Raw genomic sequence first — 26310 nt, 5'->3', positions numbered from 1 at the left:
GAGGATGTCAGCTTCGTGAGGGAGGTGCTCACCAGCTTGAAACTGTCCGGCAAAAACGACCAGCTCAGTCAGTTTTTCCAGACGTTTGCACAAATCAGCGAGAAGGTGAGTGCTTCACACTAACTCGGTCACAGTTCCCCTAGAAAGTTCTTTGTCAAACCACACACGAACAAGCCCTTCTGGGGCAAAGAAGGGGTTGTGGATCCATGTAAAGCCAACATTTAGGTCAACTGTTGGACTTCTGCCGACGAATTTTGACAGAATTTTTGACGTGTCTCCATGTCTGGCCGTAACCAGGATCTGGTGAGCTCTTGAACTACAACCTGAATGCTTTTGTCTTCAGGAAAACATTACCTTCATCACAAACGCAGCTGTACGAGAAGCCATACTGAACATAAGCCTGACAGCCCTTGCGCCTGCATTTGAGGTCTTTGGAGAACAAGAATTCCAGCTGTGGTTCCACGTCTACCTTGTTCCTGTCATGCCAAGCCTCCGTCCTGCCTACCTGTGGGTGATTCCAAAGGACATCAGCTGTGCATCCTACATGGCCATGTGAGACCTTGTTTGTTTTTTAACTCAACCACTTCAAACCTTGTCTTTGTGTGATGGGGGATAATGTGATTCCATTCCAACAAAGTGAAATTGTCTTTTCCTTTAGACTCACCGGTCTTCAGGAAACATTGAAATTCCCTCTACCATCAGAGCTGTCAATGGGCATCAATTCAAGCATCGAGTTCCTCAAAGAGACTTTCCCACGTAGGTGTCCAAGCAGCTTTGCAAACAAGAGTTTTGCTCAAAACACCAGTGCCTGACAGCAATGTACTGAAGCCATGGCTAACTTCGCTTTTGTTGTTAAACAGGTTGCTCGACACCAGAATCTCTCACGGTAAGAGCATTTTCATAGGTGTAAAAGGCAAATGATGCACTATTAGAAAATGTTCAAGCTACAATCACTGTTCCTCTGTAACGTATGCAATAGTGGAAAAACCAACACATCTGTGAGGCAGCTAGTTTTATTCACTAGTCTAACATTTTGCTGCTATTATTTGCCCCCAGTGCAAGGAAACAGTTGTCGATGGTAAGTATTGAACGACACCGATGTTCACCAACTAATGCAATTTGAATGTCAAGTACCACGTTCTGATACAAAAATCTGGTCATTTTCAGAGAACCTCATCTGCGCTGAGGTCAATAGGTGGGTGATTTACTGACAGACCTAATGTGAAGTTTGCAAGTTCTCTGACACAAAGTTCAAAAGGCGGAAACCTATTTACTTTTTATCATTGTTTGGCTCAGGTCACTGGTCCAACAAACACTGGCAGCTGTCAACTCCTCCGCAGCCTTGTGCTCTTTTACCATCACTGAACATGCCTGCTCCGTGGTAAGACTTTATGTGCAACCTGCAATTTCAAGAAAAAATGCAGGCTGTTTTAGTACGGCCCTAAAAATGTATGTGGGAGTTCTGACAGGTCTCTCTTCCTCCTTTCATCCGTTTTTAAGGCTGACCAGCTTGCACCGCAAAACCTGGCCACGCTGCTGAAGTGCTCGCTGGAAAGCCAAACGACATACCCCGTAGAAGCGTGGAAGCTCTTCTTTCAGAAAGTTTCCTCTTCCCTGAATGACACCCTCGTGACATTTGCCACCATGGTAAATCCATCAGCTGTTGTCCAAATTTGCTCACACTCCTTCCAAAGCGACGTCGGCATCTAACCATTTTTCTCAACTACAGACCTCCAACAACAGCAGGCCAGCCTTATCAAACGCCCTTGATGCTCTGAGAGAGGTGCGACTTGCCAACCTCAGCGACAGAACTGCAGAGTAGGACTGTCATTGGGGATCTGGTCCAGAGAGTTATTGGTCCGTTCTTGGCCTCCCCATCCACAAACTTCCTGTTCTGCCTCAGCTCCTACAACTTCAGCTGCCTGACCTACCAGATTGTGTAAGTACAAATCTTGTTTCACACAGGAAGATATTACAAGAAGAAAGCCGCATATGTTTTGGTGCTGATTACCTTTCCTCAAATTGCAGTATCAAGGAATTGAGCGACCAAAGGCAACTCATGAACAGTGATAAGCAGCAAGCAGTCTTTACTTATTTCATCAAGCCGTTCCTGTCACGAAAGGAGTCATCGGGTAAAGCCAGGCTCTCGGGTTCCTCTTGCTAGCTTCTTGATGGCAAAGGATGTTATTTTACAGCCAGTGTCTCTTTCTAACATCTCTGCAGATCCTGGCTGCACCTTATCCACCAATGGGAGTCGGGATTGGCTACAGGCAAACCTCGGCAGCTTTGCTGGTTTTGCAACCGTCCAGGATTTGCAAACCCTCAACCGCGTGTCTGTCGTCAAGTGCCGGCGACTGCTGCTGATGGCTGCTCACAAACCAACATCTTTTGACCCGCTGCTTTGCAAGAAGGACTGTTTTGACTCCATATGGTTTTCTTTTTTCCTAGAATGAAATATTGTCAGGACTGGTTCCCTCTCAAGTGGCACAGCTCCTAATAAGTGAAGGAAGCTCAAACGACACAACCCTGATTGATCTGGCCTTTGAGCAACTTGAAAAGGGTGACGCTCTGGGAAACCTGGACGAATTCTTCACACAGCTCTCAGTGAACGGACAGGTAGGTCCCAGTCCCAATCACGGACTTAAGACGTACCAATCTTAGCCCTCATGTGGGAATCAAATGTCTGCATTAATTTGGACAGAAGTAATTTACACAACTCTGTAAACTCCAATCTTTAAAAATGCTCTGTGCAGTACAATTGTCACACAGTTTACCATATTTGCCATAAGGTCCCACAGTTCCAGACGGTCGTCCGAGATCGTGCGATGACAAGAGCCTTTTACATCCTGAGGCTATATCTCCCGAGCTTCAGCTCACAACAGTTGTATCTCTGGTTCCACGTGAGACTGGTTACCGTCCTTGCCAGTTTCACTCCAGAGATGCTCAACAGCACAATATCAAGCATGAGCTGCGCAAACTACCACGTCGTGTGAGTTGCGTTCTAAAGAAGTGTATTCAGAGACGTTTACTTATAATCTACTGGTGAGGTGCCATGTAAGAAACTTTTTCTACAATCTTTGCAGTGTGGGAGGGATTGCCAAAGTGTTCCCTGCCATACCCCTGCTTAGACGACAGGGAATCGCTTCTGTTCTGCTGGCCTACCTCAAAAGCTCTACCTCTGTCATCAACAAGCCAGGTGGGAATGAAAAAATGACTTTTGCCACATGGATTTCAGTTGTACAACTGCTATGTTGAAAGAGCAGCCGGAACAGAATATGAACCTGTAAATGCCTGATGACTTTAAATAGGGCTCTGTGTAAATTATGCCTATTCTAACAAATGCATATGTCCCTCAGCTTGCAGGATGGGACTCGAGACCGATGTTGAATGGATTGAAACAAACCTGGGACCCTTTTCTCAATACACAACTTACTCTGACCTCAAAGCCTTCAACCTCTCCCAGGTAATTGAGGCATTTCACCAAAGATCCTCTCTACCGAATCACGATCCAACAATCGGAACTGAATGGGTCTGCACAGGGCTCGCTCTTCGGTGCCTTGACAAAGATATATTCACTCTTGTTCATGGTTTGTATCATCAGGCAACAGTCGAGGTGCCCTCACAGAGCAACAGAAGGCAGAGCTAATACTGGATCCAGGCAGCGGCGCTTTGGAGGATGTCAGCTTCGTGAGGGAGGTGCTCACCAGCTTGAAACTGTCCGGCAAGGACGAACAGCTCACTCAGTTTTTCCAGACGTTTGCACAAATCAGCGAGAAGGTGAGTGCTTCACACTAACTCGGTCACAGTTCCCCTAGAAAGTTCTTTGTCAAACCACACACGAACAAGCCCTTCTGGGGCAAAGAAGGGGTTGTGGATCCATGTAAAGCCAACATTTAGGTCAACTGTTGGACTTCTGCCGACGAATTTTGACAGAATTTTTGACGTGTCTCCATGTCTGGCCGTAACCAGGATCTGGTGAGCTCTTGAACTACAACCTGAATGCTTTTGTCTTCAGGAAAACATTACCTTCATCACAAACGCAGCTGTACGAGAAGCCATACTGAACATAAGCCTGACAGCCCTTGCGCCTGCATTTGAGGTCTTTGGAGAACAAGAATTCCAGCTGTGGTTCCACGTCTACCTTGTTCCTGTCATGCCAAGCCTCCGTCCTGCCTACCTGTGGGTGATTCCAAAGGACATCAGCTGTGCATCCTACATGGCCATGTGAGACCTTGTTTGTTTTTTAACTCAACCACTTCAAACCTTGTCTTTGTGTGATGGGGATAATGTGATTCCATTCCAACAAAGTGAAATTGTCTTTTCCTTTAGACTCACGGTCTTCAGGAAACATTGAAATTCCCTCTACCATCGGAGCTGTCAATGGGCATCAATTCAAGCATCGAGTTCCTCAAAGAGACTTTCCCACGTAGGTGTCCAAGCAGCTTTGCAAACAAGAGTTTTGCTCAAAACACCAGTGCCTGACAGCAATGTACTGAAGCCATGGCTAACTTCGCTTTTGTTGTTAAACAGGTTGCTCGACACCAGAATCTCTCACGGTAAGAGCATTTTCATAGGTGTAAAAGGCAAATGATGCACTATTAGAAAATGTTCAAGCTACAATCACTGTTCCTCTGTAACGTATGCAATAGTGGAAAAACCAACACATCTGTGAGGCAGCTAGTTTTATTCACTAGTCTAACATTTTTGCTGCTATTATTTGCCCCAGTGCAAGGAAACAGTTGTCGATGGTAAGTATTGAACGACACCGATGTTCACCAACTAATGCAATTTGAATGTCAAGTACCACGTTCTGATACAAAAATCTGGTCATTTTTCAGAGAACCTCATCTGCGCTGAGGTCAATAGGTGGGTGATTTACTGACAGACCTAATGTGAAGTTTGCAAGTTCTCTGACACAAAGTTCAAAAGGCGGAAACCTATTTACTTTTTATCATTGTTTGGCTCAGGTCACTGGTCCAACAAACACTGGCAGCTGTCAACTCCTCCGCAGCCTTGTGCTCTTTTACCATCACTGAACATGCCTGCTCCGTGGTAAGACTTTTATGTGCAACCTGCAATTTCAAGAAAAAAATGCAGGCTGTTTTAGTACGGCCCTAAAAAATGTATGTGGGAGTTCTGACAGGTCTCTCTTCGTTCCTCCTTTCATCCGTTTTTAAGGCTGACCAGCTTGCACCGCAAAACCTGGCCACGCTGCTGAAGTGCTCGCTGGAAAGCCAAACGACATACCCCGTAGAAGCGTGGAAGCTCTTCTTTCAGAAAGTTTCCTCTTCCCTGAATGACACCCTCGTGACATTTGCCACCATGGTAAATCCATCAGCTGTTGTCCAAATTTGCTCACACTCCTTCCAAAGCGACGTCGGCATCTAACCATTTTTCTCAACTACAGACCTCCAACAACAGCAGGCCAGCCTTATCAAACGCCCTTGATGCTCTGAGAGAGGTGCGACTTGCCAACCTCAGCGACGCAGAACTGCAGAGTAGGACTGTCATTGGGGATCTGGTCCAGAGAGTTATTGGTCCGTTCTTGGCCTCCCCATCCACAAACTTCCTGTTCTGCCTCAGCTCCTACAACTTCAGCTGCCTGACCTACCAGATTGTGTAAGTACAAATCTTGTTTCACACAGGAAGATATTACAAGAAGAAAGCCGCATATGTTTTGGTGCTGATTACCTTTCCTCAAATTGCAGTATCAAGGAATTGAGCGACCAAAGGCAACTCATGAACAGTGATAAGCAGCAAGCAGTCTTTACTTATTTCATCAAGCCGTTCCTGTCACGAAAGGAGTCATCGGGTAAAGCCAGGCTCTCGGGTTCCTCTTGCTAGCTTCTTGATGGCAAAGGATGTTATTTTACAGCCAGTGTCTCTTTCTAACATCTCTGCAGATCCTGGCTGCACCTTATCCACCAATGGGAGTCGGGATTGGCTACAGGCAAACCTCGGCAGCTTTGCTGGTTTTGCAACCGTCCAGGATTTGCAAACCCTCAACCCGCACGTGTCTGTCGTAAGTGCCGACGACGGCTGCTGATGGCTGCTCACAAACCAACATCTTTTGACCCGCTGCTTTGCAAGAAGGACTGTTTTGACTCCATATGGTTTTCTTTTTTCCTAGAATGAAATATTGTCAGGACTGGTTCCCTCTCAAGTGGCACAGCTCCTAATAAGTGAAGGAAGCTCAAACGACACAACCCTGATTGATCTGGCCTTTGAGCAACTTGAAAAGGGTGACGCTCTGGGAAACCTGGACGAATTCTTCACACAGCTCTCAGTGAACGGACAGGTAGGTCCCAGTCCCAATCACGGACTTAAGACGTACCAATCTTAGCCCTCATGTGGGAATCAAATGTCTGCATTAATTTGGACAGAAGTAATTTACACAACTCTGTAAACTCCAATCTTTAAAAATGCTCTGTGCAGTACAATTGTCACACAGTTTACCATATTTGCCATAAGGTCCCACAGTTCCAGACGGTCGTCCGAGATCGTGCGATGACAAGAGCCTTTTACATCCTGAGGCTATATCTCCCGAGCTTCAGCTCACAACAGTTGTATCTCTGGTTCCACGTGAGACTGGTTACCGTCCTTGCCAGTTTCACTCCAGAGATGCTCAACAATATCAAGCATGAGCTGCAAACTACCACGTCGTGTGAGTTGCGTTCTAAAGAAGTGTATTCAGAGACGTTTACTTATAATCTACTGGTGAGGTGCCATGTAAGAAACTTTTTCTACAATCTTTGCAGTGTGGGAGGGATTGCCAAAGTGTTCCCTGCCATACCCCTGCTTAGACGACAGGGAATCGCTTCTGTTCTGCTGGCCTACCTCAAAAGCTCTACCTCTGTCATCAACAAGCCAGGTGGGAATGAAAAAATGACTTTTGCCACATGGATTTCAGTTGTACAACTGCTATGTTGAAAGAGCAGCCGGAACAGAATATGAACCTGTAAATGCCTGATGACTTTAAATAGGGCTCTGTGTAAATTATGCCTATTCTAACAAATGCATATGTCCCTCAGCTTGCAGGATGGGACTCGAGACCGATGTTGAATGGATTGAAACAAACCTGGGACCCTTTTCTCAATACACAACTTACTCTGACCTCAAAGCCTTCAACCTCTCCCAGGTAATTGAGGCATTTCACCAAAGATCCTCTCTACCGAATACGATCCAACAATCGGAACTGAATGGGTCTGCACAGGGCTCGCTCGGTGCCTTGACAAAGATATATTCACTCTTGTTCATGGTTTGTATCATCAGGCAACAGTCGAGGTGCCCGCACAGAGCAACAGAAGGCAGAGCTAATACTGGATCCAGGCAGCGGCGCTTTGGAGGATGTCAGCTTCGTGAGGGAGGTGCTCACCAGCTTGAAACTGTCCGGCAAGGACGAACAGCTCACTCAGTTTTTCCAGACGTTTGCACAAATCAGCGAGAAGGTGAGTGCTTCACACTAACTCGGTCACAGTTCCCCTAGAAAGTTCTTTGTCAAACCACACACGAACAAGCCCTTCTGGGGCAAAGAAGGGGTTGTGGATCCATGTAAAGCCAACATTTAGGTCAACTGTTGGACTTCTGCCGACAATTTTGACAGAATTTTGACGTGTCTCCATGTCTGGCCGTAACCAGGATCTGGTGAGCTCTTGAACTACAACCTGAATGCTTTTGTCTTCAGGAAAACATTACCTTCATCACAAACGCAGCTGTGCGAGAAGCCATACTGAACATAAGCCTGACAGCCCTTGCGCCTGCATTTGAGGTCTTTGGAGAACAAGAATTCCAGCTGTGGTTCCACGTCTACCTTGTTCCTGTCATGCCAAGCCTCCGTCCTGCCTACCTGTGGGTGATTCCAAAGGACATCAGCTGTGCATCCTACATGGCCATGTGAGACCTTGTTTGTTTTTTAACTCAACCACTTCAAACCTTGTCTTTGTGTGATGGGGGATAATGTGATTCCATTCCAACAAAGTGAAATTGTCTTTTCCTTTAGACTCACCGGTCTTCAGGAAACATTGAAATTCCCTCTACCATCAGAGCTGTCAATGGGCATCAATTCAAGCATCGAGTTCCTCAAAGAGACTTTCCCACGTAGGTGTCCAAGCAGCTTTGCAAACAAGAGTTTTGCTCAAAACACCAGTGCCTGACAGCAATGTACTGAAGCCATGGCTAACTTTGTTGTTAAACAGGTTGCTCGACACCAGAATCTCTCACGGTAAGAGCATTTTCATAGGTGTAAAAGGCAAATGATGCACTATTAGAAAATGTTCAAGCTACAATCACTGTTCCTCTGTAACGTATGCAATAGTGGAAAAACCAACACATCTGTGAGGCAGCTAGTTTTATTCACTAGTCTAACATTTTTGCTGCTATTATTTGCCCCCAGTGCAAGGAAACAGTTGTCGATGGTAAGTATTGAACGACACCGATGTTCACCAACTAATGCAATTTGAATGTCAAGTACCACGTTCTGATACAAAAATCTGGTCATTTTTCAGAGAACCTCATCTGCGCTGAGGTCAATAGGTGGGTGATTTACTGACAGACCTAATGTGAAGTTTGCAAGTTCTCTGACACAAAGTTCAAAAGGCGGAAACCTATTTACTTTTTATCATTGTTTGGCTCAGGTCACTGGTCCAACAAACACTGGCAGCTGTCAACTCCTCCGCAGCCTTGTGCTCTTTTACCATCACTGAACATGCCTGCTTGGTAAGACTTTTATGTGCAACCTGCAATTTCAAGAAAAAAATGCAGGCTGTTTTAGTACGGCCCTAAAAAATGTATGTGGGAGTTCTGACAGGTCTCTCTTCGTTCCTCCTTTCATCCGTTTTTAAGGCTGACCAGCTTGCACCGCAAAACCTGGCCACGCTGCTGAAGTGCTCGCTGGAAAGCCAAACGACATACCCCGTAGAAGCGTGGAAGCTCTTCTTTCAGAAAGTTTCCTCTTCCCTGAATGACACCCTCGTGACATTTGCCACCATGGTAAATCCATCAGCTGTTGTCCAAATTTGCTCACACTCCTTCCAAAGCGACGTCGGCATCTAACCATTTTTCTCAACTACAGACCTCCAACAACAGCAGGCCAGCCTTATCAAACGCCCTTGATGCTCTGAGAGAGGTGCGACTTGCCAACCTCAGCGACGCAGAACTGCAGAGTAGGACTGTCATTGGGGATCTGGTCCAGAGAGTTATTGGTCCGTTCTTGGCCTCCCCATCCACAAACTTCCTGTTCTGCCTCAGCTCCTACAACTTCAGCTGCCTGACCTACCAGATTGTGTAAGTACAAATCTTGTTTCACACAGGAAGATATTACAAGAAGAAAGCCGCATATGTTTTGGTGCTGATTACCTTTCCTCAAATTGCAGTATCAAGGAATTGAGCGACCAAAGGCAACTCATGAACAGTGATAAGCAGCAAGCAGTCTTTACTTATTTCATCAAGCCGTTCCTGTCACGAAAGGAGTCATCGGGTAAAGCCAGGCTCTCGGGTTCCTCTTGCTAGCTTCTTGATGGCAAAGGATGTTATTTTACAGCCAGTGTCTCTTTCTAACATCTCTGCAGATCCTGGCTGCACCTTATCCACCAATGGGAGTCGGGATTGGCTACAGGCAAACCTCGGCAGCTTTGCTGGTTTTGCAACCGTCCAGGATTTGCAAACCCTCAACCCGCACGTGTCTGTCGTAAGTGCCGACGACGGCTGCTGATGGCTGCTCACAAACCAACATCTTTTGACCCGCTGCTTTGCAAGAAGGACTGTTTTGACTCCATATGGTTTCTTTTTCCTAGAATGAAATATTGTCAGGACTGGTTCCCTCTCAAGTGGCACAGCTCCTAATAAGTGAAGGAAGCTCAAACGACACAACCCTGATTGATCTGGCCTTTGAGCAACTTGAAAGGGTGACGCTCTGGGAAACCTGGACGAATTCTTCACACAGCTCTCAGTGAACGGACAGGTAGGTCCCAGTCCCAATCACGGACTTAAGACGTACCAATCTTAGCCCTCATGTGGGAATCAAATGTCTGCATTAATTTGGACAGAAGTAATTTACACAACTCTGTAAACTCCAATCTTTAAAAATGCTCTGTGCAGTACAATTGTCACACAGTTTACCATATTTGCCATAAGGTCCCACAGTTCCAGACGGTCGTCCGAGATCGATGACAAGAGCCTTTTTACATCCTGAGGCTATATCTCCCGAGCTTCAGCTCACAACAGTTGTATCTCTGGTTCCACGTGAGACTGGTTACCGTCCTTGCCAGTTTCACTCCAGAGATGCTCAACAGCACAATATCAAGCATGAGCTGCGCAAACTACCACGTCGTGTGAGTTGCGTTCTAAAGAAGTGTATTCAGAGACGTTTACTTATAATCTACTGGTGAGGTGCCATGTAAGAAACTTTTTCTACAATCTTTGCAGTGTGGGAGGGATTGCCAAAGTGTTCCTGCCATACCCCTGCTTAGACGACAGGGAATCGCTTCTGTTCTGCTGGCCTACCTCAAAAGCTCTACCTCTGTCATCAACAAGCCAGGTGGGAATGAAAAAATGACTTTTGCCACATGGATTTCAGTTGTACAACTGCTATGTTGAAAGAGCAGCCGGAACAGAATATGAACCTGTAAATGCCTGATGACTTTAAATAGGGCTCTGTGTAAATTATGCCTATTCTAACAAATGCATATGTCCCTCAGCTTGCAGGATGGGACTCGAGACCGATGTTGAATGGATTGAAACAAACCTGGGACCCTTTTCTCAATACACAACTTACTCTGACCTCAAAGCCTTCAACCTCTCCCAGGTAATTGAGGCATTTCACCAAAGATCCTCTCTACCGAATACGATCCAACAATCGGAACTGAATGGGTCTGCACAGGGCTCGCTCTTGGTGCCTTGACAAAGATATATTCACTCTTGTTCATGGTTTGTATCATCAGGCAACAGTCGTAGGTGCCCTCACAGAGCAACAGAAGGCAGAGCTAATACTGGATCCAGGCAGCGGCGCTTTGGAGGATGTCAGCTTCGTGAGGGAGGTGCTCACCAGCTTGAAACTGTCCGGCAAGGACGAACAGCTCACTCAGTTTTTCCAGACGTTTGCACAAATCAGCGAGAAGGTGAGTGCTTCACACTAACTCGGTCACAGTTCCCCTAGAAAGTTCTTTGTCAAACCACACGAACAAGCCCTTCTGGGGCAAAGAAGGGGTTGTGGATCCATGTAAAGCCAACATTTAGGTCAACTGTTGGACTTCTGCCGACGAATTTTGACAGAATTTTTGACGTGTCTCCATGTCTGGCCGTAACCAGGATCTGGTGAGCTCTTGAACTACAACCTGAATGCTTTTGTCTTCAGGAAAACATTACCTTCATCACAAACGCAGCTGTACGAGAAGCCATACTGAACATAAGCCTGACAGCCCTTGCGCCTGCATTTGAGGTCTTTGGAGAACAAGAATTCCAGCTGTGGTTCCACGCTCTACCTTGTTCCTGTCATGCCAAGCCTCCGTCTCTGCCTACCTGTGGGTGATTCCAAAGGACATCAGCTGTGCATCCTACATGGCCATGTGAGACCTTGTTTGTTTTTAACTCAACCACTTCAAACCTTGTCTTTGTGTGATGGGGATAATGTGATTCCATTCCAACAAAGTGAAATTGTCTTTTCCTTTAGACTCACCGGTCTTCAGGAAACATTGAAATTCCCTCTACCATCAGAGCTGTCAATGGGCATCAATTCAAGCATCGAGTTCCTCAAAGAGACTTTCCCACGAGGTGTCCAAGCAGCTTTGCAAACAAGAGTTTTGCTCAAAACACCAGTGCCTGACAGCAATGTACTGAAGCCATGGCTAACTTCGCTTTTGTTGTTAAACAGGTTGCTCGACACCAGAATCTCTCACGGTAAGAGCATTTTCATAGGTGTAAAAGGCAAATGATGCACTATTAGAAAATGTTCAAGCTACAATCACTGTTCCTCTGTAACGTATGCAATAGTGGAAAAACCAACACATCTGTGAGGCAGCTAGTTTTATTCACTAGTCTAACATTTTTGCTGCTATTATTTGCCCCCAGTGCAAGGAAACAGTTGTCGATGGTAAGTATTGAGCGACACCGATGTTCACCAACTAATGCAATTTGAATGTCAAGTACCACGTTCTGATACAAAATCTGGTCATTTTTCAGAGAACCTCATCTGCGCTGAGGTCAATAGGTGGGTGATTTACTGACAGACCTAATGTGAAGTTTGCAAGTTCTCTGACACAAAGTTCAAAAGGCGGAAACCTATTTACTTTTTATCATTGTTTGGCTCAGGTCACTGGTCCAACAAACACTGGCAGCTGTCAACTCCTCCGCAGCCTTGTGCTCTTTTACCATCACTGAACATGCCTGCTCCGTGGTAAGACTTTTATGTGCAACCTGCAATTTCAAGAAAAAAATGCAGGCTGTTTTAGTACGGCCCTAAAAAATGTATGTGGGAGTTCTGACAGGTCTCTCTTCGTTCCTCCTTTCATCCGTTTTTAAGGCTGACCAGCTTGCACCGCAAAACCTGGCCACGCTGCTGAAGTGCTCGCTGGAAAGCCAAACGACATACCCCGTAGAAGCGTGGAAGCTCTTCTTTCAGAAAGTTTCCTCTTCCCTGAATGACACCCTCGTGACATTTGCCACCATGGTAAATCCATCAGCTGTTGTCCAAATTTGCTCACACTCCTTCCAAAGCGACGTCGGCATCTAACCATATTTCTCAACTACAGACCTCCAACAACAGCAGGCCAGCCTTATCAAACGCCCTTGATGCTCTGAGAGAGGTGCGACTTGCCAACCTCAGCGACGCAGAACTGCAGAGTAGGACTGTCATTGGGGATCTGGTCCAGAGAGTTATTGGTCCGTTCTTGGCCTCCCCATCCACAAACTTCCTGTTCTGCCTCAGCTCCTACAACTTCAGCTGCCTGACCTACCAGATTGTGTAAGTACAAATCTTGTTTCACACAGGAAGATATTACAAGAAGAAAGCCGCATATGTTTTGGTGCTGATTACCTTTCCTCAAATTGCAGTATCAAGGAATTGAGCGACCAAAGGCAACTCATGAACAGTGATAAGCAGCAAGCAGTCTTTACTTATTTCATCAAGCCGTTCCTGTCACGAAAGGAGTCATCGGGTAAAGCCAGGCTCTCGGGTTCCTCTTGCTAGCTTCTTGATGGCAAAGGATGTTATTTTACAGCCAGTGTCTCTTTCTAACATCTCTGCAGATCCTGGCTGCACCTTATCCACCAATGGGAGTCGGGATTGGCTACAGGCAAACCTCGGCAGCTTTGCTGGTTTTGCAACCGTCCAGGATTTGCAAACCCTCAACCCGCACGTGTCTGTCGTAAGTGCCGACGACGGCTGCTGATGGCTGCTCACAAACCAACATCTTTTGACCCGCTGCTTTGCAAGAAGGACTGTTTTGACTCCATATGGTTTTCTTTTTTCCTAGAATGAAATATTGTCAGGACTGGTTCCCTCTCAAGTGGCACAGCTCCTAATAAGTGAAGGAAGCTCAAACGACACAACCCTGATTGATCTGGCCTTTGAGCAACTTGAAAAGGGTGACGCCTCTGGGAAACCTGGACGAATTCTTCACACAGCTCTCAGTGAACGGACAGGTAGGTCCCAGTCCCAATCACGGACTTAAGACGTACCAATCTTAGCCCTCATGTGGGAATCAAATGTCTGCATTAATTTGGACAGAAGTAATTTACACAACTCTGTAAACTCCAATCTTTAAAAATGCTCTGTGCAGTACAATTGTCACACAGTTTACCATATTTGCCATAAGGTCCCACAGTTCCAGACGGTCGTCCGAGATCGTGCGATGACAAGAGCCTTTTACATCCTGAGGCTATATCTCCCGAGCTTCAGCTCACAACAGTTGTATCTCTGGTTCCACGTGAGACTGGTTACCGTCCTTGCCAGTTTCACTCCAGAGATGCTCAACGGCACAATATCAAGCATGAGCTGCGCAAACTACCACGTCGTGTGAGTTGCGTTCTAAAGAAGTGTATTCAGAGACGTTTACTTATAATCTACTGGTGAGGTGCCATGTAAGAAACTTTTTCTACAATCTTTGCAGTGTGGGAGGGATTGCCAAAGTGTTCCCTGCCATACCCCTGCTTAGACGACAGGGAATCGCTTCTGTTCTGCTGGCCTACCTCAAAAGCTCTACCTCTGTCATCAACAAGCCAGGTGGGAATGAAAAAATGACTTTTGCCACATGGATTTCAGTTGTACAACTGCTATGTTGAAAGAGCAGCCGGAACAGAATATGAACCTGTAAATGCCTGATGACTTTAAATAGGGCTCTGTGTAAATTATGCCTATTCTAACAAATGCATATGTCCCTCAGCTTGCAGGATGGGACTCGAGACCGATGTTGAATGGATTGAAACAAACCTGGGACCCTTTTCTCAATACACAACTTACTCTGACCTCAAAGCCTTCAACCTCTCCCAGGTAATTGAGGCATTTCACCAAAGATCCTCTCTACGAATACGATCCAACAATCGGAACTGAATGGGTCTGCACAGGGCTCGCTCTTGATTGCCTTGACAAAGATATATTCACTCTTGTTCATGGTTTGTATCATCAGGCAACAGTCGAGGTGCCCTCACAGAGCAACAGAAGGCAGAGCTAATACTGGATCCAGGCAGCGGCGCTTTGGAGGATGTCAGCCGTGAGGAGGTGCTCACCAGCTTGAAACTGTCCGGCAAGGACGAACAGCTCACTCAGTTTTTCCAGACGCTTGCACAAATCAGCGAGAAGGTGAGTGATTCACACTAACTCGGTCACAGTTCCCCTAGAAAGTTCTTTGTCAAACCACACACGAACAAGCCCTTCTGGGGCAAAGAAGGGGTTGTGGATCCATGTAAAGCCAACATTTAGGTCAACTGTTGGACTTCTGCCGACGAATTTTGACAGAATTTTGGCGTGTCTCCATGTCTGGCCGTAACCAGGATCTGGTGAGCTCTTGAACTACAACCTGAATGCTTTTGTCTTCAGGAAAACATTACCTTCACAAACGCAGCTGTACGAGAAGCCATACTGAACATAAGCCTGACAGCCCTGCCTGCATTTGAGGTCTTTGGAGAACAAGAATTCCAGCTGTGGTTCCACGTCTACCTTGTTCCTGTCATGCCAAGCCTCCGTCCTGCCTACCTGTGGGTGATTCCAAAGGACATCAGCTGTGCATCCTACATGGCCATGTGAGACCTTGTTTGTTTTTTAACTCAACCACTTCAAACCTTGTCTTTGTGTGATGGGGATAATGTGATTCCATTCCAACAAAGTGAAATTGTCTTTTCCTTTAGACTCACCGGTCTTCAGGAAACATTGAAATTCCCTCTACCATCAGAGCTGTCAATGGGCATCAATTCAAGCATCGAGTTCCTCAAAGAGACTTTCCCACGTAGGTGTCCAAGCAGCTTTGCAAACAAGAGTTTTGCTCAAAACACCAGTGCCTGACAGCAATGTACTGAAGCCATGGCTAACTTTTGTTGTTAAACAGGTTGCTCGACACCAGAATCTCTCACGGTAAGAGCATTTTCATAGGTGTAAAAGGCAAATGATGCACTATTAGAAAATGTTCAAGCTACAATCACTGTTCCTCTGTAACGTATGCAATAGTGGAAAAACCAACACATCTGTGAGGCAGCTAGTTTTATTCACTAGTCTAACATTTTTGCTGCTATTATTTGCCCCCAGTGCAAGGAAACAGTTGTCGATGGTAAGTATTGAACGACACCGATGTTCACCAACTAATGCAATTTGAATGTCAAGTACCACGTTCTGATACAAAAATCTGGTCATTTTTCAGAGAACCTCATCTGCGCTGAGGTCAATAGGTGGGTGATTTACTGACAGACCTAATGTGAAGTTTGCAAGTTCTCTGACACAAAGTTCAAAAGGCGGAAACCTATTTACTTTTTATCATTGTTTGGCTCAGGTCACTGGTCCAACAAACACTGGCAGCTGTCAACTCCTCCGCAGCCTTGTGCTCTTTTACCATCACTGAACATGCCTGCTCCGTGGTAAGACTTTTATGTGCAACCTGCAATTTCAAGAAAAAAATGCAGGCTGTTTTAGTACGGCCCTAAAAAATGTATGTGGGAGTTCTGACAGGTCTCTCTTCGTTCCTCCTTTCATCCGTTTTTAAGGCTGACCAGCTTGCACCGCAAAACCTGGCCACGCTGCTGAAGTGCTCGCTGGAAAGCCAAACGACATACCCGAGAAGCGTGGAAGCTCTTCTTTCAGAAAGTTTCCTCTTCCCTGAATGACACCCTCGTGACATTTGCCACCATGGTAAATCCATCAGCTGTTGTCCAAATTTGCTCACACTCCTTCCAAAGCGACGTCGGCATCTAACCATTTTTCTCAACTACAGACCTCCAACAACAGCAGGCCAGCCTTATCAAACGCCCTTGATGCTCTGAGAGAGGTGCGACTTGCCAACCTCAGCGACGCAGAACTGCAGAGTAGGACTGTCATTGGGGATCTGGTCCAGAGAGTTATTGGTCCGTTCTTGGCCTCCCCATCCACAAACTTCCTGTTCTGCCTCAGCTCCTACAACTTCAGCTGCCTGACCTACCAGATTGTGTAAGTACAAATCTTGTTTCACACAGGAAGATATTACAAGAAGAAAGCCGCATGTTTTGGTGCTGATTACCTTTCCTCAAATTGCAGTATCAAGGAATTGAGCGACCAAAGGCAACTCATGAACAGTGATAAGCAGCAAGCAGTCTTTACTTATTTCATCAAGCCGTTCCTGTCACGAAAGGAGTCATCGGGTAAAGCCAGGCTCTCGGGTTCCTCTTGCTAGCTTCTTGATGGCAAAGGATGTTATTTACAGCCAGTGTCTCTTTCTAACATCTCTGCAGATCCTGGCTGCACCTTATCCACCAATGGGAGTCGGGATTGGCTACAGGCAAACCTCGGCAGCTTTGCTGGTTTTGCAACCGTCCAGGATTTGCAAACCCTCAACCCGCACGTGTCTGTCGTAAGTGCCGACGACGGCTGCTGCTGATGGCTGCTCACAAACCAACATCTTTTGACCCGCTGCTTTGCAAGAAGGACTGTTTTGACTCCATATGGTTTTCTTTTTCCTAGAATGAAATATTGTCAGGACTGGTTCCCTCTCAAGTGGCACAGCTCCTAATAAGTGAAGGAAGCTCAAACGACACAACCCTGATTGATCTGGCCTTTGAGCAACTTGAAAAGGGTGACGCTCTGGGAAACCTGGACGAATTCTTCACACAGCTCTCAGTGAACGGACAGGTAGGTCCCAGTCCCAATCACGGACTTAAGACGTACCAATCTTAGCCCTCATGTGGGAATCAAATGTCTGCATTAATTTGGACAGAAGTAATTTACACAACTCTGTAAACTCCAATCTTTAAAAATGCTCTGTGCAGTACAATTGTCACACAGTTTACCATATTTGCCATAAGGTCCCACAGTTCCAGACGGTCGTCCGAGATCGTGCGATGACAAGAGCCTTTTACATCCTGAGGCTATATCTCCCGAGCTTCAGCTCACAACAGTTGTATCTCTGGTTCCACGTGAGACTGGTTACCGTCCTTGCCAGTTTCACTCCAGAGATGCTCAACGGCACAATATCAAGCATGAGCTGCGCAAACTACCACGTCGTGTGAGTTGCGTTCTAAAGAAGTGTATTCAGAGACGTTTACTTATAATCTACTGGTGAGGTGCCATGTAAGAAACTTTTTCTACAATCTTTGCAGTGTGGGAGGGATTGCCAAAGTGTTCCCTGCCATACCCCTGCTTAGACGACAGGGAATCGCTTCTGTTCTGCTGGCCTACCTCAAAAGCTCTACCTCTGTCATCAACAAGCCAGGTGGGAATGAAAAAATGACTTTTGCCACATGGATTTCAGTTGTACAACTGCTATGTTGAAAGAGCAGCCGGAACAGAATATGAACCTGTAAATGCCTGATGACTTTAAATAGGGCTCTGTGTAAATTATGCCTATTCTAACAAATGCATATGTCCCTCAGCTTGCAGGATGGGACTCGAGACCGATGTTGAATGGATTGAAACAAACCTGGGACCCTTTTCTCAATACACAACTTACTCTGACCTCAAAGCCTTCAACCTCTCCCAGGTAATTGAGGCATTTCACCAAAGATCCTCTCTACCGAATACGATCCAACAATCGGAACTGAATGGGTCTGCACAGGGCTCGCTCTTCGGTGCCTTGACAAAGATATATTCACTCTTGTTCATGGTTTGTATCATCAGGCAACAGTCGTAGGTGCCCTCACAGAGCAACAGAAGGCAGAGCTAATACTGGATCCAGGCAGCGGCGCTTTGGAGGATGTCAGCTTCGTGAGGGAGGTGCTCACCAGCTTGAAACTGTCCGGCAAGGACGAACAGCTCACTCAGTTTTTCCAGACGTTTGCACAAATCAGCGAGAAGGTGAGTGCTTCACACTAACTCGGTCACAGTTCCCTAGAAAGTTCTTTGTCAAACCACACACGAACAAGCCCTTCTGGGGCAAAGAAGGGTTGTGGATCCATGTAAAGCCAACATTTAGGTCAACTGTTGGACTTCTGCCGACGAATTTTGACAGAATTTTTGACGTGTCTCCATGTCTGGCCGTAACCAGGATCTGGTGAGCTCTTGAACTACAACCTGAATGCTTTTGTCTTCAGGAAAACATTACCTTCATCACAAACGCAGCTGTACGAGAAGCCATACTGAACATAAGCCTGACAGCCCTTCGCCTGCATTTGAGGTCTTTGGAGAACAAGAATTCCAGCTGTGGTTCCACGTCTACCTTGTTCCTGTCATGCCAAGCCTCCGTCCTGCCTACCTGTGGGTGATTCCAAAGGACATCAGCTGTGCATCCTACATGGCCATGTGAGACCTTGTTTGTTTTTTAACTCAACCACTTCAAACCTTGTCTTTGTGTGATGGGGATAATGTGATTCCATTCCAACAAAGTGAAATTGTCTTTTCCTTTAGACTCACCGGTCTTCAGGAAACATTGAAATTCCCTCTACCATCAGAGCTGTCAATGGGCATCAATTCAAGCATCGAGTTCCTCAAAGAGACTTTCCCACGTAGGTGTCCAAGCAGCTTTGCAAACAAGAGTTTTGCTCAAAACACCAGTGCCTGACAGCAATGTACTGAAGCCATGGCTAACTTCGCTTTTGTTGTTAAACAGGTTGCTCGACACCAGAATCTCTCACGGTAAGAGCATTTTCATAGGTGTAAAAGGCAAATGATGCACTATTAGAAAATGTTCAAGCTACAATCACTGTTCCTCTGTAACGTATGCAATAGTGGAAAAACCAACACATCTGTGAGGCAGCTAGTTTTATTCACTAGTCTAACATTTTTGCTGCTATTATTTGCCCCCAGTGCAAGGAAACAGTTGTCGATGGTAAGTATTGAACGACACCGATGTTCACCAACTAATGCAATTTGAATGTCAAGTACCACGTTCTGATACAAAAATCTTGTCATATTTCAGAGAACCTCATCTGCGCTGAGGTCAATAGGTGGGTGATTTACTGACAGACCTAATGTGAAGTTTGCAAGTTCTCTGACACAAAGTTCAAAAGGCGGAAACCTATTTACTTTTTATCATTGTTTGGCTCAGGTCACTGGTCCAACAAACACTGGCAGCTGTCAACTCCTCCGCAGCCTTGTGCTCTTTTACCATCACTGAACATGCCTGCTCCGTGGTAAGACTTTTATGTGCAACCTGCAATTTCAAGAAAAAAATGCAGGCTGTTTTAGTACGGCCCTAAAAAATGTATGTGGGAGTTCTGACAGGTCTCTCTTCGTTCCTCCTTTCATCCGTTTTAAGGCTGACCAGCTTGCACAAAAACCTGGCCACGCTGCTGAAGTGCTCGCTGGAAAGCCAAACGACATACCCCGTAGAAGCGTGGAAGCTCTTCTTTCAGAAAGTTTCCTCTTCCCTGAATGACACCCTCGTGACATTTGCCACCATGGTAAATCCATCAGCTGTTGTCCAAATTTGCTCACACTCCTTCCAAAGCGACGTCGGCATCTAACCATTTTTCTCAACTACAGACCTCCAACAACAGCAGGCCAGCCTTATCAAACGCGCCCTTGATGCTCTGAGAGAGGTGCGACTTGCCAACCTCAGCGACGCAGAACTGCAGAGTAGGACTGTCATTGGGGATCTGGTCCAGAGAGTTATTGGTCCGTTCTTGGCCTCCCCATCCACAAACTTCCTGTTCTGCCTCAGCTCCTACAACTTCAGCTGCCTGACCTACCAGATTGTGTAAGTACAAATCTTGTTTCACACAGGAAGATATTACAAGAAGAAAGCGCATGTTTTGGTGCTGATTACCTTTCCTCAAATTGCAGTATCAAGGAATTGAGCGACCAAAGGCAACTCATGAACAGTGATAAGCAGCAAGCAGTCTTTACTTATTTCATCAAGCCGTTCCTGTCACGAAAGGAGTCATCGGGTAAAGCCAGGCTCTCGGGTTCCTCTTGCTAGCTTCTTGATGGCAAAGGATGTTATTTTACAGCCAGTGTCTCTTTCTAACATCTCTGCAGATCCTGGCTGCACCTTATCCACCAATGGGAGTCGGGATTGGCTACAGGCAAACCTCGGCAGCTTTGCTGGTTTTGCAACCGTCCAGGATTTGCAAACCCTCAACCCGCACGTGTCTGTCGTAAGTGCCGACGGCGCTGCTGATGGCTGCTCACAAACCAACATCTTTTGACCCGCTGCTTTGCAAGAAGGACTGTTTTGACTCCATATGGTTTTCTTTTTTCCTAGAATGAAATATTGTCAGGACTGGTTCCCTCTCAAGTGGCACAGCTCCTAATAAGTGAAGGAAGCTCAAACGACACAACCCTGATTGATCTGGCCTTTGAGCAACTTGAAAGGGTGACGCTCTGGGAAACCTGGACGAATTCTTCACACAGCTCTCAGTGAACGGACAGGTAGGTCCCAGTCCCAATCACGGACTTAAGACGTACCAATCTTAGCCCTCATGTGGGAATCAAATGTCTGCATTAATTTGGACAGAAGTAATTTACACAACTCTGTAAACTCCAATCTTTAAAAATGCTCTGTGCAGTACAATTGTCACACAGTTTACCATATTTGCCATAAGGTCCCACAGTTCCAGACGGTCGTCCGAGATCGTGCGATGACAAGAGCCTTTTACATCCTGAGGCTATATCTCCCGAGCTTCAGCTCACAACAGTTGTATCTCTGGTTCCACGTGAGACTGGTTACCGTCCTTGCCAGTTTCACTCCAGAGATGCTCAACGGCACAATATCAAGCATGAGCTGCGCAAACTACCACGTCGTGTGAGTTGCGTTCTAAAGAAGTGTATTCAGAGACGTTTACTTATAATCTACTGGTGAGGTGCCATGTAAGAAACTTTTCTACAATCTTTGCAGTGTGGGAGGGATTGCCAAAGTGTTCCCTGCCATACCCCTGCTTAGACGACAGGGAATCGCTTCTGTTCTGCTGGCCTACCTCAAAAGCTCTACCTCTGTCATCAACAAGCCAGGTGGGAATGAAAAAATGACTTTTGCCACATGGATTTCAGTTGTACAACTGCTATGTTGAAAGAGCAGCCGGAACAGAATATGAACCTGTAAATGCCTGATGACTTTAAATAGGGCTCTGTGTAAATTATGCCTATTCTAACAAATGCATATGTCCCTCAGCTTGCAGGATGGGACTCGAGACCGATGTTGAATGGATTGAAACAAACCTGGGACCCTTTTCTCAATACACAACTTACTCTGACCTCAAAGCCTTCAACCTCTCCCAGGTAATTGAGGCATTTCACCAAAGATCCTCTCTACCGAATACGATCCAACAATCGGAACTGAATGGGTCTGCACAGGGCTCGCTCTTCGGTGCCTTGACAAAGATATATTCACTCTTGTTCATGGTTTGTATCATCAGGCAACAGTCGTAGGTGCCCTCACAGAGCAACAGAAGGCAGAGCTAATACTGGATCCAGGCAGCGGCGCTTTGGAGGATGTCAGCTTCGTGAGGGAGGTGCTCACCAGCTTGAAACTGTCCGGCAAGGACGAACAGCTCACTCAGTTTTTCCAGACGTTTGCACAAATCAGCGAGAAGGTGAGTGCTTCACACTAACTTCGGTCACAGTTCCCTAGAAAGTTCTTTGTCAAACCACACACGAACAAGCCCTTCTGGGGCAAAGAAGGGTTGTGGATCCATGTAAAGCCAACATTTAGGTCAACTGTTGGACTTCTGCCGACGAATTTTGACAGAATTTTTGACGTGTCTCCATGTCTGGCCGTAACCAGGATCTGGTGAGCTCTTGAACTACAACCTGAATGCTTTTGTCTTCAGGAAAACATTACCTTCATCACAAACGCAGCTGTACGAGAAGCCATACTGAACATAAGCCTGACAGCCCTTGCGCCTGCATTTGAGGTCTTTGGAGAACAAGAATTCCAGCTGTGGTTCCACGTCTACCTTGTTCCTGTCATGCCAAGCCTCCGTCCTGCCTACCTGTGGGTGATTCCAAAGGACATCAGCTGTGCATCCTACATGGCCATGTGAGACCTTGTTTGTTTTTTAACTCAACCACTTCAAACCTTGTCTTTGTGTGATGGGGATAATGTGATTCCATTCCAACAAAGTGAAATTGTCTTTTCCTTTAGACTCACCGGTCTTCAGGAAACATTGAAATTCCCTCTACCATCAGAGCTGTCAATGGGCATCAATTCAAGCATCGAGTTCCTCAAAGAGACTTTCCCACGTAGGTGTCCAAGCAGCTTTGCAAACAAGAGTTTTGCTCAAAACACCAGTGCCTGACAGCAATGTACTGAAGCCATGGCTAACTTCGCTTTTGTTGTTAAACAGGTTGCTCGACACCAGAATCTCTCACGGTAAGAGCATTTTCATAGGTGTAAAAGGCAAATGATGCACTATTAGAAAATGTTCAAGCTACAATCACTGTTCCTCTGTAACGTATGCAATAGTGGAAAAACCAACACATCTGTGAGGCAGCTAGTTTTATTCACTAGTCTAACATTTTTGCTGCTATTATTTGCCCCCAGTGCAAGGAAACAGTTGTCGATGGTAAGTATTGAACGACACCGATGTTCACCAACTAATGCAATTTGAATGTCAAGTACCACGTTCTGATACAAAAATCTGGTCATTTTCAGAGAACCTCATCTGCGCTGAGGTCAATAGGTGGGTGATTTACTGACAGACCTAATGTGAAGTTTGCAAGTTCTCTGACACAAAGTTCAAAAGGCGGAAACCTATTTACTTTTTATCATTGTTTGGCTCAGGTCACTGGTCCAACAAACACTGGCAGCTGTCAACTCCTCCGCAGCCTTGTGCTCTTTTACCATCACTGAACATGCCTGCTCCGTGGTAAGACTTTTATGTGCAACCTGCAATTTCAAGAAAAAATTGAAGGCTGTTTTAGTACGGCCCTAAAAATGTATGTGGGAGTTCTGACAGGTCTCTCTTCCTCCTTTCATCCGTTTTTAAGGCTGACCAGCTTGCACCGCAAAACCTGGCCACGCTGCTGAAGTGCTCGCTGGAAAGCCAAACGACATACCCCGTAGAAGCGTGGAAGCTCTTCTTTCAGAAAGTTTCCTCTTCCCTGAATGACACCCTCGTGACATTTGCCACCATGGTAAATCCATCAGCTGTTGTCCAAATTTGCTCACACTCCTTCCAAAGCGACGTCGGCATCTAACCATTTTTCTCAACTACAGACCTCCAACAACAGCAGGCCAGCCTTATCAAACGCCCTTGATGCTCTGAGAGAGGTGCGACTTGCCAACCTCAGCGACGCAGAACTGCAGAGTAGGACTGTCATTGGGGATCTGGTCCAGAGAGTTATTGGTCCGTTCTTGGCCTCCCCATCCACAAACTTCCTGTTCTGCCTCAGCTCCTACAACTTCAGCTGCCTGACCTACCAGATTGTGTAAGTACAAATCTTGTTTCACACAGGAAGATATTACAAGAAGAAAGCGCATATGTTTTGGTGCTGATTACCTTTCCTCAAATTGCAGTATCAAGGAATTGAGCGACCAAAGGCAACTCATGAACAGTGATAAGCAGCAAGCAGTCTTTACTTATTTCATCAAGCCGTTCCTGTCACGAAAGGAGTCATCGGGTAAAGCCAGGCTCTTCCTCTTGCTAGCTTCTTGATGGCAAAGGATGTTATTTTACAGCCAGTGTCTCTTTCTAACATCTCTGCAGATCCTGGCTGCACCTTATCCACCAATGGGAGTCGGGATTGGCTACAGGCAAACCTCGGCAGCTTTTGGTTTTGCAACCGTCCAGGATTTGCAAACCCTCAACCCGCACGCGTGTCTGTCGTAAGTGCCGACGACGGCTGCTGATGGCTGCTCACAAACCAACATCTTTTGACCCGCTGCTTTGCAAGAAGGACTGTTTTGACTCCATATGGTTTTCTTTTTTCCTAGAATGAAATATTGTCAGGACTGGTTCCCTCTCAAGTGGCACAGCTCCTAATAAGTGAAGGAAGCTCAAACGACACAACCCTGATTGATCTGGCCTTTGAGCAACTTGAAAAGGGTGACGCTCTGGGAAACCTGGACGAATTCTTCACACAGCTCTCAGTGAGGACAGGTAGGTCCCAGTCCCAATCACGGACTTAAGACGCACCAATCTTAGCCCTCATGTGGGAATCAAATGTCTGCATTAATTTGGACAGAAGTAATTTACACAACTCTGTAAACTCCAATCTTTAAAAATGCTCTGTGCAGTACAATTGTCACACAGTTTACCATATTTGCCATAAGGTCCCACAGTTCCAGACGGTCGTCCGAGATCGTGCGATGACAAGAGCCTTTACATCCTGAGGCTATATCTCCCGAGCTTCAGCTCACAACAGTTGTATCTCTGGTTCCACGTGAGACTGGTTACCGTCCTTGCCAGTTTCACTCCAGAGATGCTCAACGCACAATATCAAGCATGAGCTGCGCAAACTACCACGTCGTGTGAGTTGCGTTCTAAAGAAGTGTATTCAGAGACGTTTACTTATAATCTACTGGTGAGGTGCCATGTAAGAAACTTTTTCTACAATCTTTGCAGTGTGGGAGGGATTGCCAAAGTGTTCCCTGCCATACCCCTGCTTAGACGACAGGGAATCGCTTCTGTTCTGCTGGCCTACCTCAAAAGCTCTACCTCTGTCATCAACAAGCCAGGTGGGAATGAAAAAATGACTTTTGCCACATGGATTTCAGTTGTACAACTGCTATGTTGAAAGAGCAGCCGGAACAGAATATGAACCTGTAAATGCCTGATGACTTTAAATAGGGCTCTGTGTAAATTATGCCTATTCTAACAAATGCATATGTCCCTCAGCTTGCAGGATGGGACTCGAGACCGATGTTGAATGGATTGAAACAAACCTGGGACCCTTTTCTCAATACACAACTTACTCTGACCTCAAAGCCTTCAACCTCTCCCAGGTAATTGAGGCATTTCACCAAAGATCCTCTCTACCGAATACGATCCAACAATCGGAACTGAATGGGTCTGCACAGGGCTCGCTCTTCGGTGCCTTGACAAAGATATATTCACTCTTGTTCATGGTTTGTATCATCAGGCAACAGTCGGAGGTGCCCTCACAGAGCAACAGAAGGCAGAGCTAATACTGGATCCAGGCAGCGGCGCTTGGAGGATGTCAGCCGTGAGGAGGTGCTCACCAGCTTGAAACTGTCCGGCAAGGACGAACAGCTCACTCAGTTTTTCCAGACGCGTTTGCACAAATCAGCGAGAAGGTGAGTGCTTCACACTAACTCGGTCACAGTTCCCTAGAAAGTTCTTTGTCAAACCACACGAACAAGCCCTTCTGGGGCAAAGAAGGGGTTGTGGATCCATGTAAAGCCAACATTTAGGTCAACTGTTGGACTTCTGCCGACGAATTTTGACAGAATTTTTGACGTGTCTCCATGTCTGGCCGTAACCAGGATCTGGTGAGCTCTTGAACTACAACCTGAATGCTTTTGTCTTCAGGAAAACATTACCTTCATCACAAACGCAGCTGTACGAGAAGCCATACTGAACATAAGCCTGACAGCCCTTGCGCCTGCATTTGAGGTCTTTGGAGAACAAGAATTCCAGCTGTGGTTCCACGTCTACCTTGTTCCTGTCATGCCAAGCCTCCGTCCTGCCTACCTGTGGGTGATTCCAAAGGACATCAGCTGTGCATCCTACATGGCCATGTGAGACCTTGTTTGTTTTTAACTCAACCACTTCAAACCTTGTCTTTGTGTGATGGGGGATAATGTG

General features: G+C 46.2%; 1 protein-coding gene and 4 long non-coding RNA genes across 5 annotated transcripts; all 5 read left to right on the top strand.

Annotated features, from left to right (window-relative positions):
• The first annotated feature begins 1815 nt into the window (after positions 1 to 1815).
• On the top strand, positions 1816 to 2327 carry LOC122845753. Its single transcript, XR_006373124.1, has 3 exons — positions 1816 to 1939; positions 2029 to 2132; positions 2224 to 2327. It is a non-coding gene; the product is annotated as an uncharacterized LOC122845753 (long non-coding RNA).
• A 4321-nt stretch (positions 2328 to 6648) lies between these two features.
• On the top strand, positions 6649 to 7183 carry LOC122845756. Its single transcript, XR_006373128.1, has 3 exons — positions 6649 to 6664; positions 6759 to 6871; positions 7032 to 7183. It is a non-coding gene; the product is annotated as an uncharacterized LOC122845756 (long non-coding RNA).
• Positions 7184 to 8046: 863 nt separating this feature from the next.
• LOC122845749 lies at positions 8047 to 8705 on the top strand. The gene is made up of 5 exons (XR_006373121.1): positions 8047 to 8097; positions 8196 to 8221; positions 8393 to 8414; positions 8505 to 8532; positions 8634 to 8705. It is a non-coding gene; the product is annotated as an uncharacterized LOC122845749 (long non-coding RNA).
• A 6678-nt stretch (positions 8706 to 15383) lies between these two features.
• LOC122845748 lies at positions 15384 to 16253 on the top strand. Its single transcript, XR_006373120.1, has 6 exons — positions 15384 to 15434; positions 15534 to 15559; positions 15731 to 15752; positions 15843 to 15870; positions 15972 to 16056; positions 16183 to 16253. It is a non-coding gene; the product is annotated as an uncharacterized LOC122845748 (long non-coding RNA).
• Positions 16254 to 21299: 5046 nt separating this feature from the next.
• On the top strand, positions 21300 to 22592 carry LOC122845743. Its single transcript, XM_044142155.1, has 5 exons — positions 21300 to 21347; positions 21441 to 21553; positions 21714 to 21820; positions 21958 to 22134; positions 22372 to 22592. The coding sequence occupies exons 1-5, from the start codon at positions 21322 to 21324 to the stop codon at positions 22582 to 22584; spliced, it is 636 nt and encodes a 211-aa protein (XP_043998090.1). The 5' UTR covers positions 21300 to 21321; the 3' UTR covers positions 22585 to 22592.
• Positions 22593 to 26310: the final 3718 nt, after the last annotated feature.

The sequence above is a fragment of the Gambusia affinis genome, linkage group LG16, assembly GCF_019740435.1.
Source record: "Gambusia affinis linkage group LG16, SWU_Gaff_1.0, whole genome shotgun sequence".
Taxonomy (NCBI): Eukaryota; Metazoa; Chordata; class Actinopteri; order Cyprinodontiformes; family Poeciliidae; genus Gambusia; species Gambusia affinis.
Note: the sequence above shows the minus strand (reverse complement) of the source record. Positions and strands in the feature narration are given on the sequence as shown.

What these genes read in the sequence shown, in the direction of transcription:
- LOC122845743 (XM_044142155.1), top strand. Translation starts at nt 21,322, where the DNA reads ATGAGCTGCGCAAACTACCACGTCGT. An exon ending in TGCGCAAACTACCACGTCGT is followed by an intron (nt 21,348 to 21,440) that starts GTGAGTTGCGTT and finishes CAATCTTTGCAG; the next exon opens with TGTGGGAGGGATTGCCAAAG. An exon ending in AAGCCTTCAACCTCTCCCAG is followed by an intron (nt 21,821 to 21,957) that starts GTAATTGAGGCA and finishes TTGTATCATCAG; the next exon opens with GCAACAGTCGTAGGTGCCCT.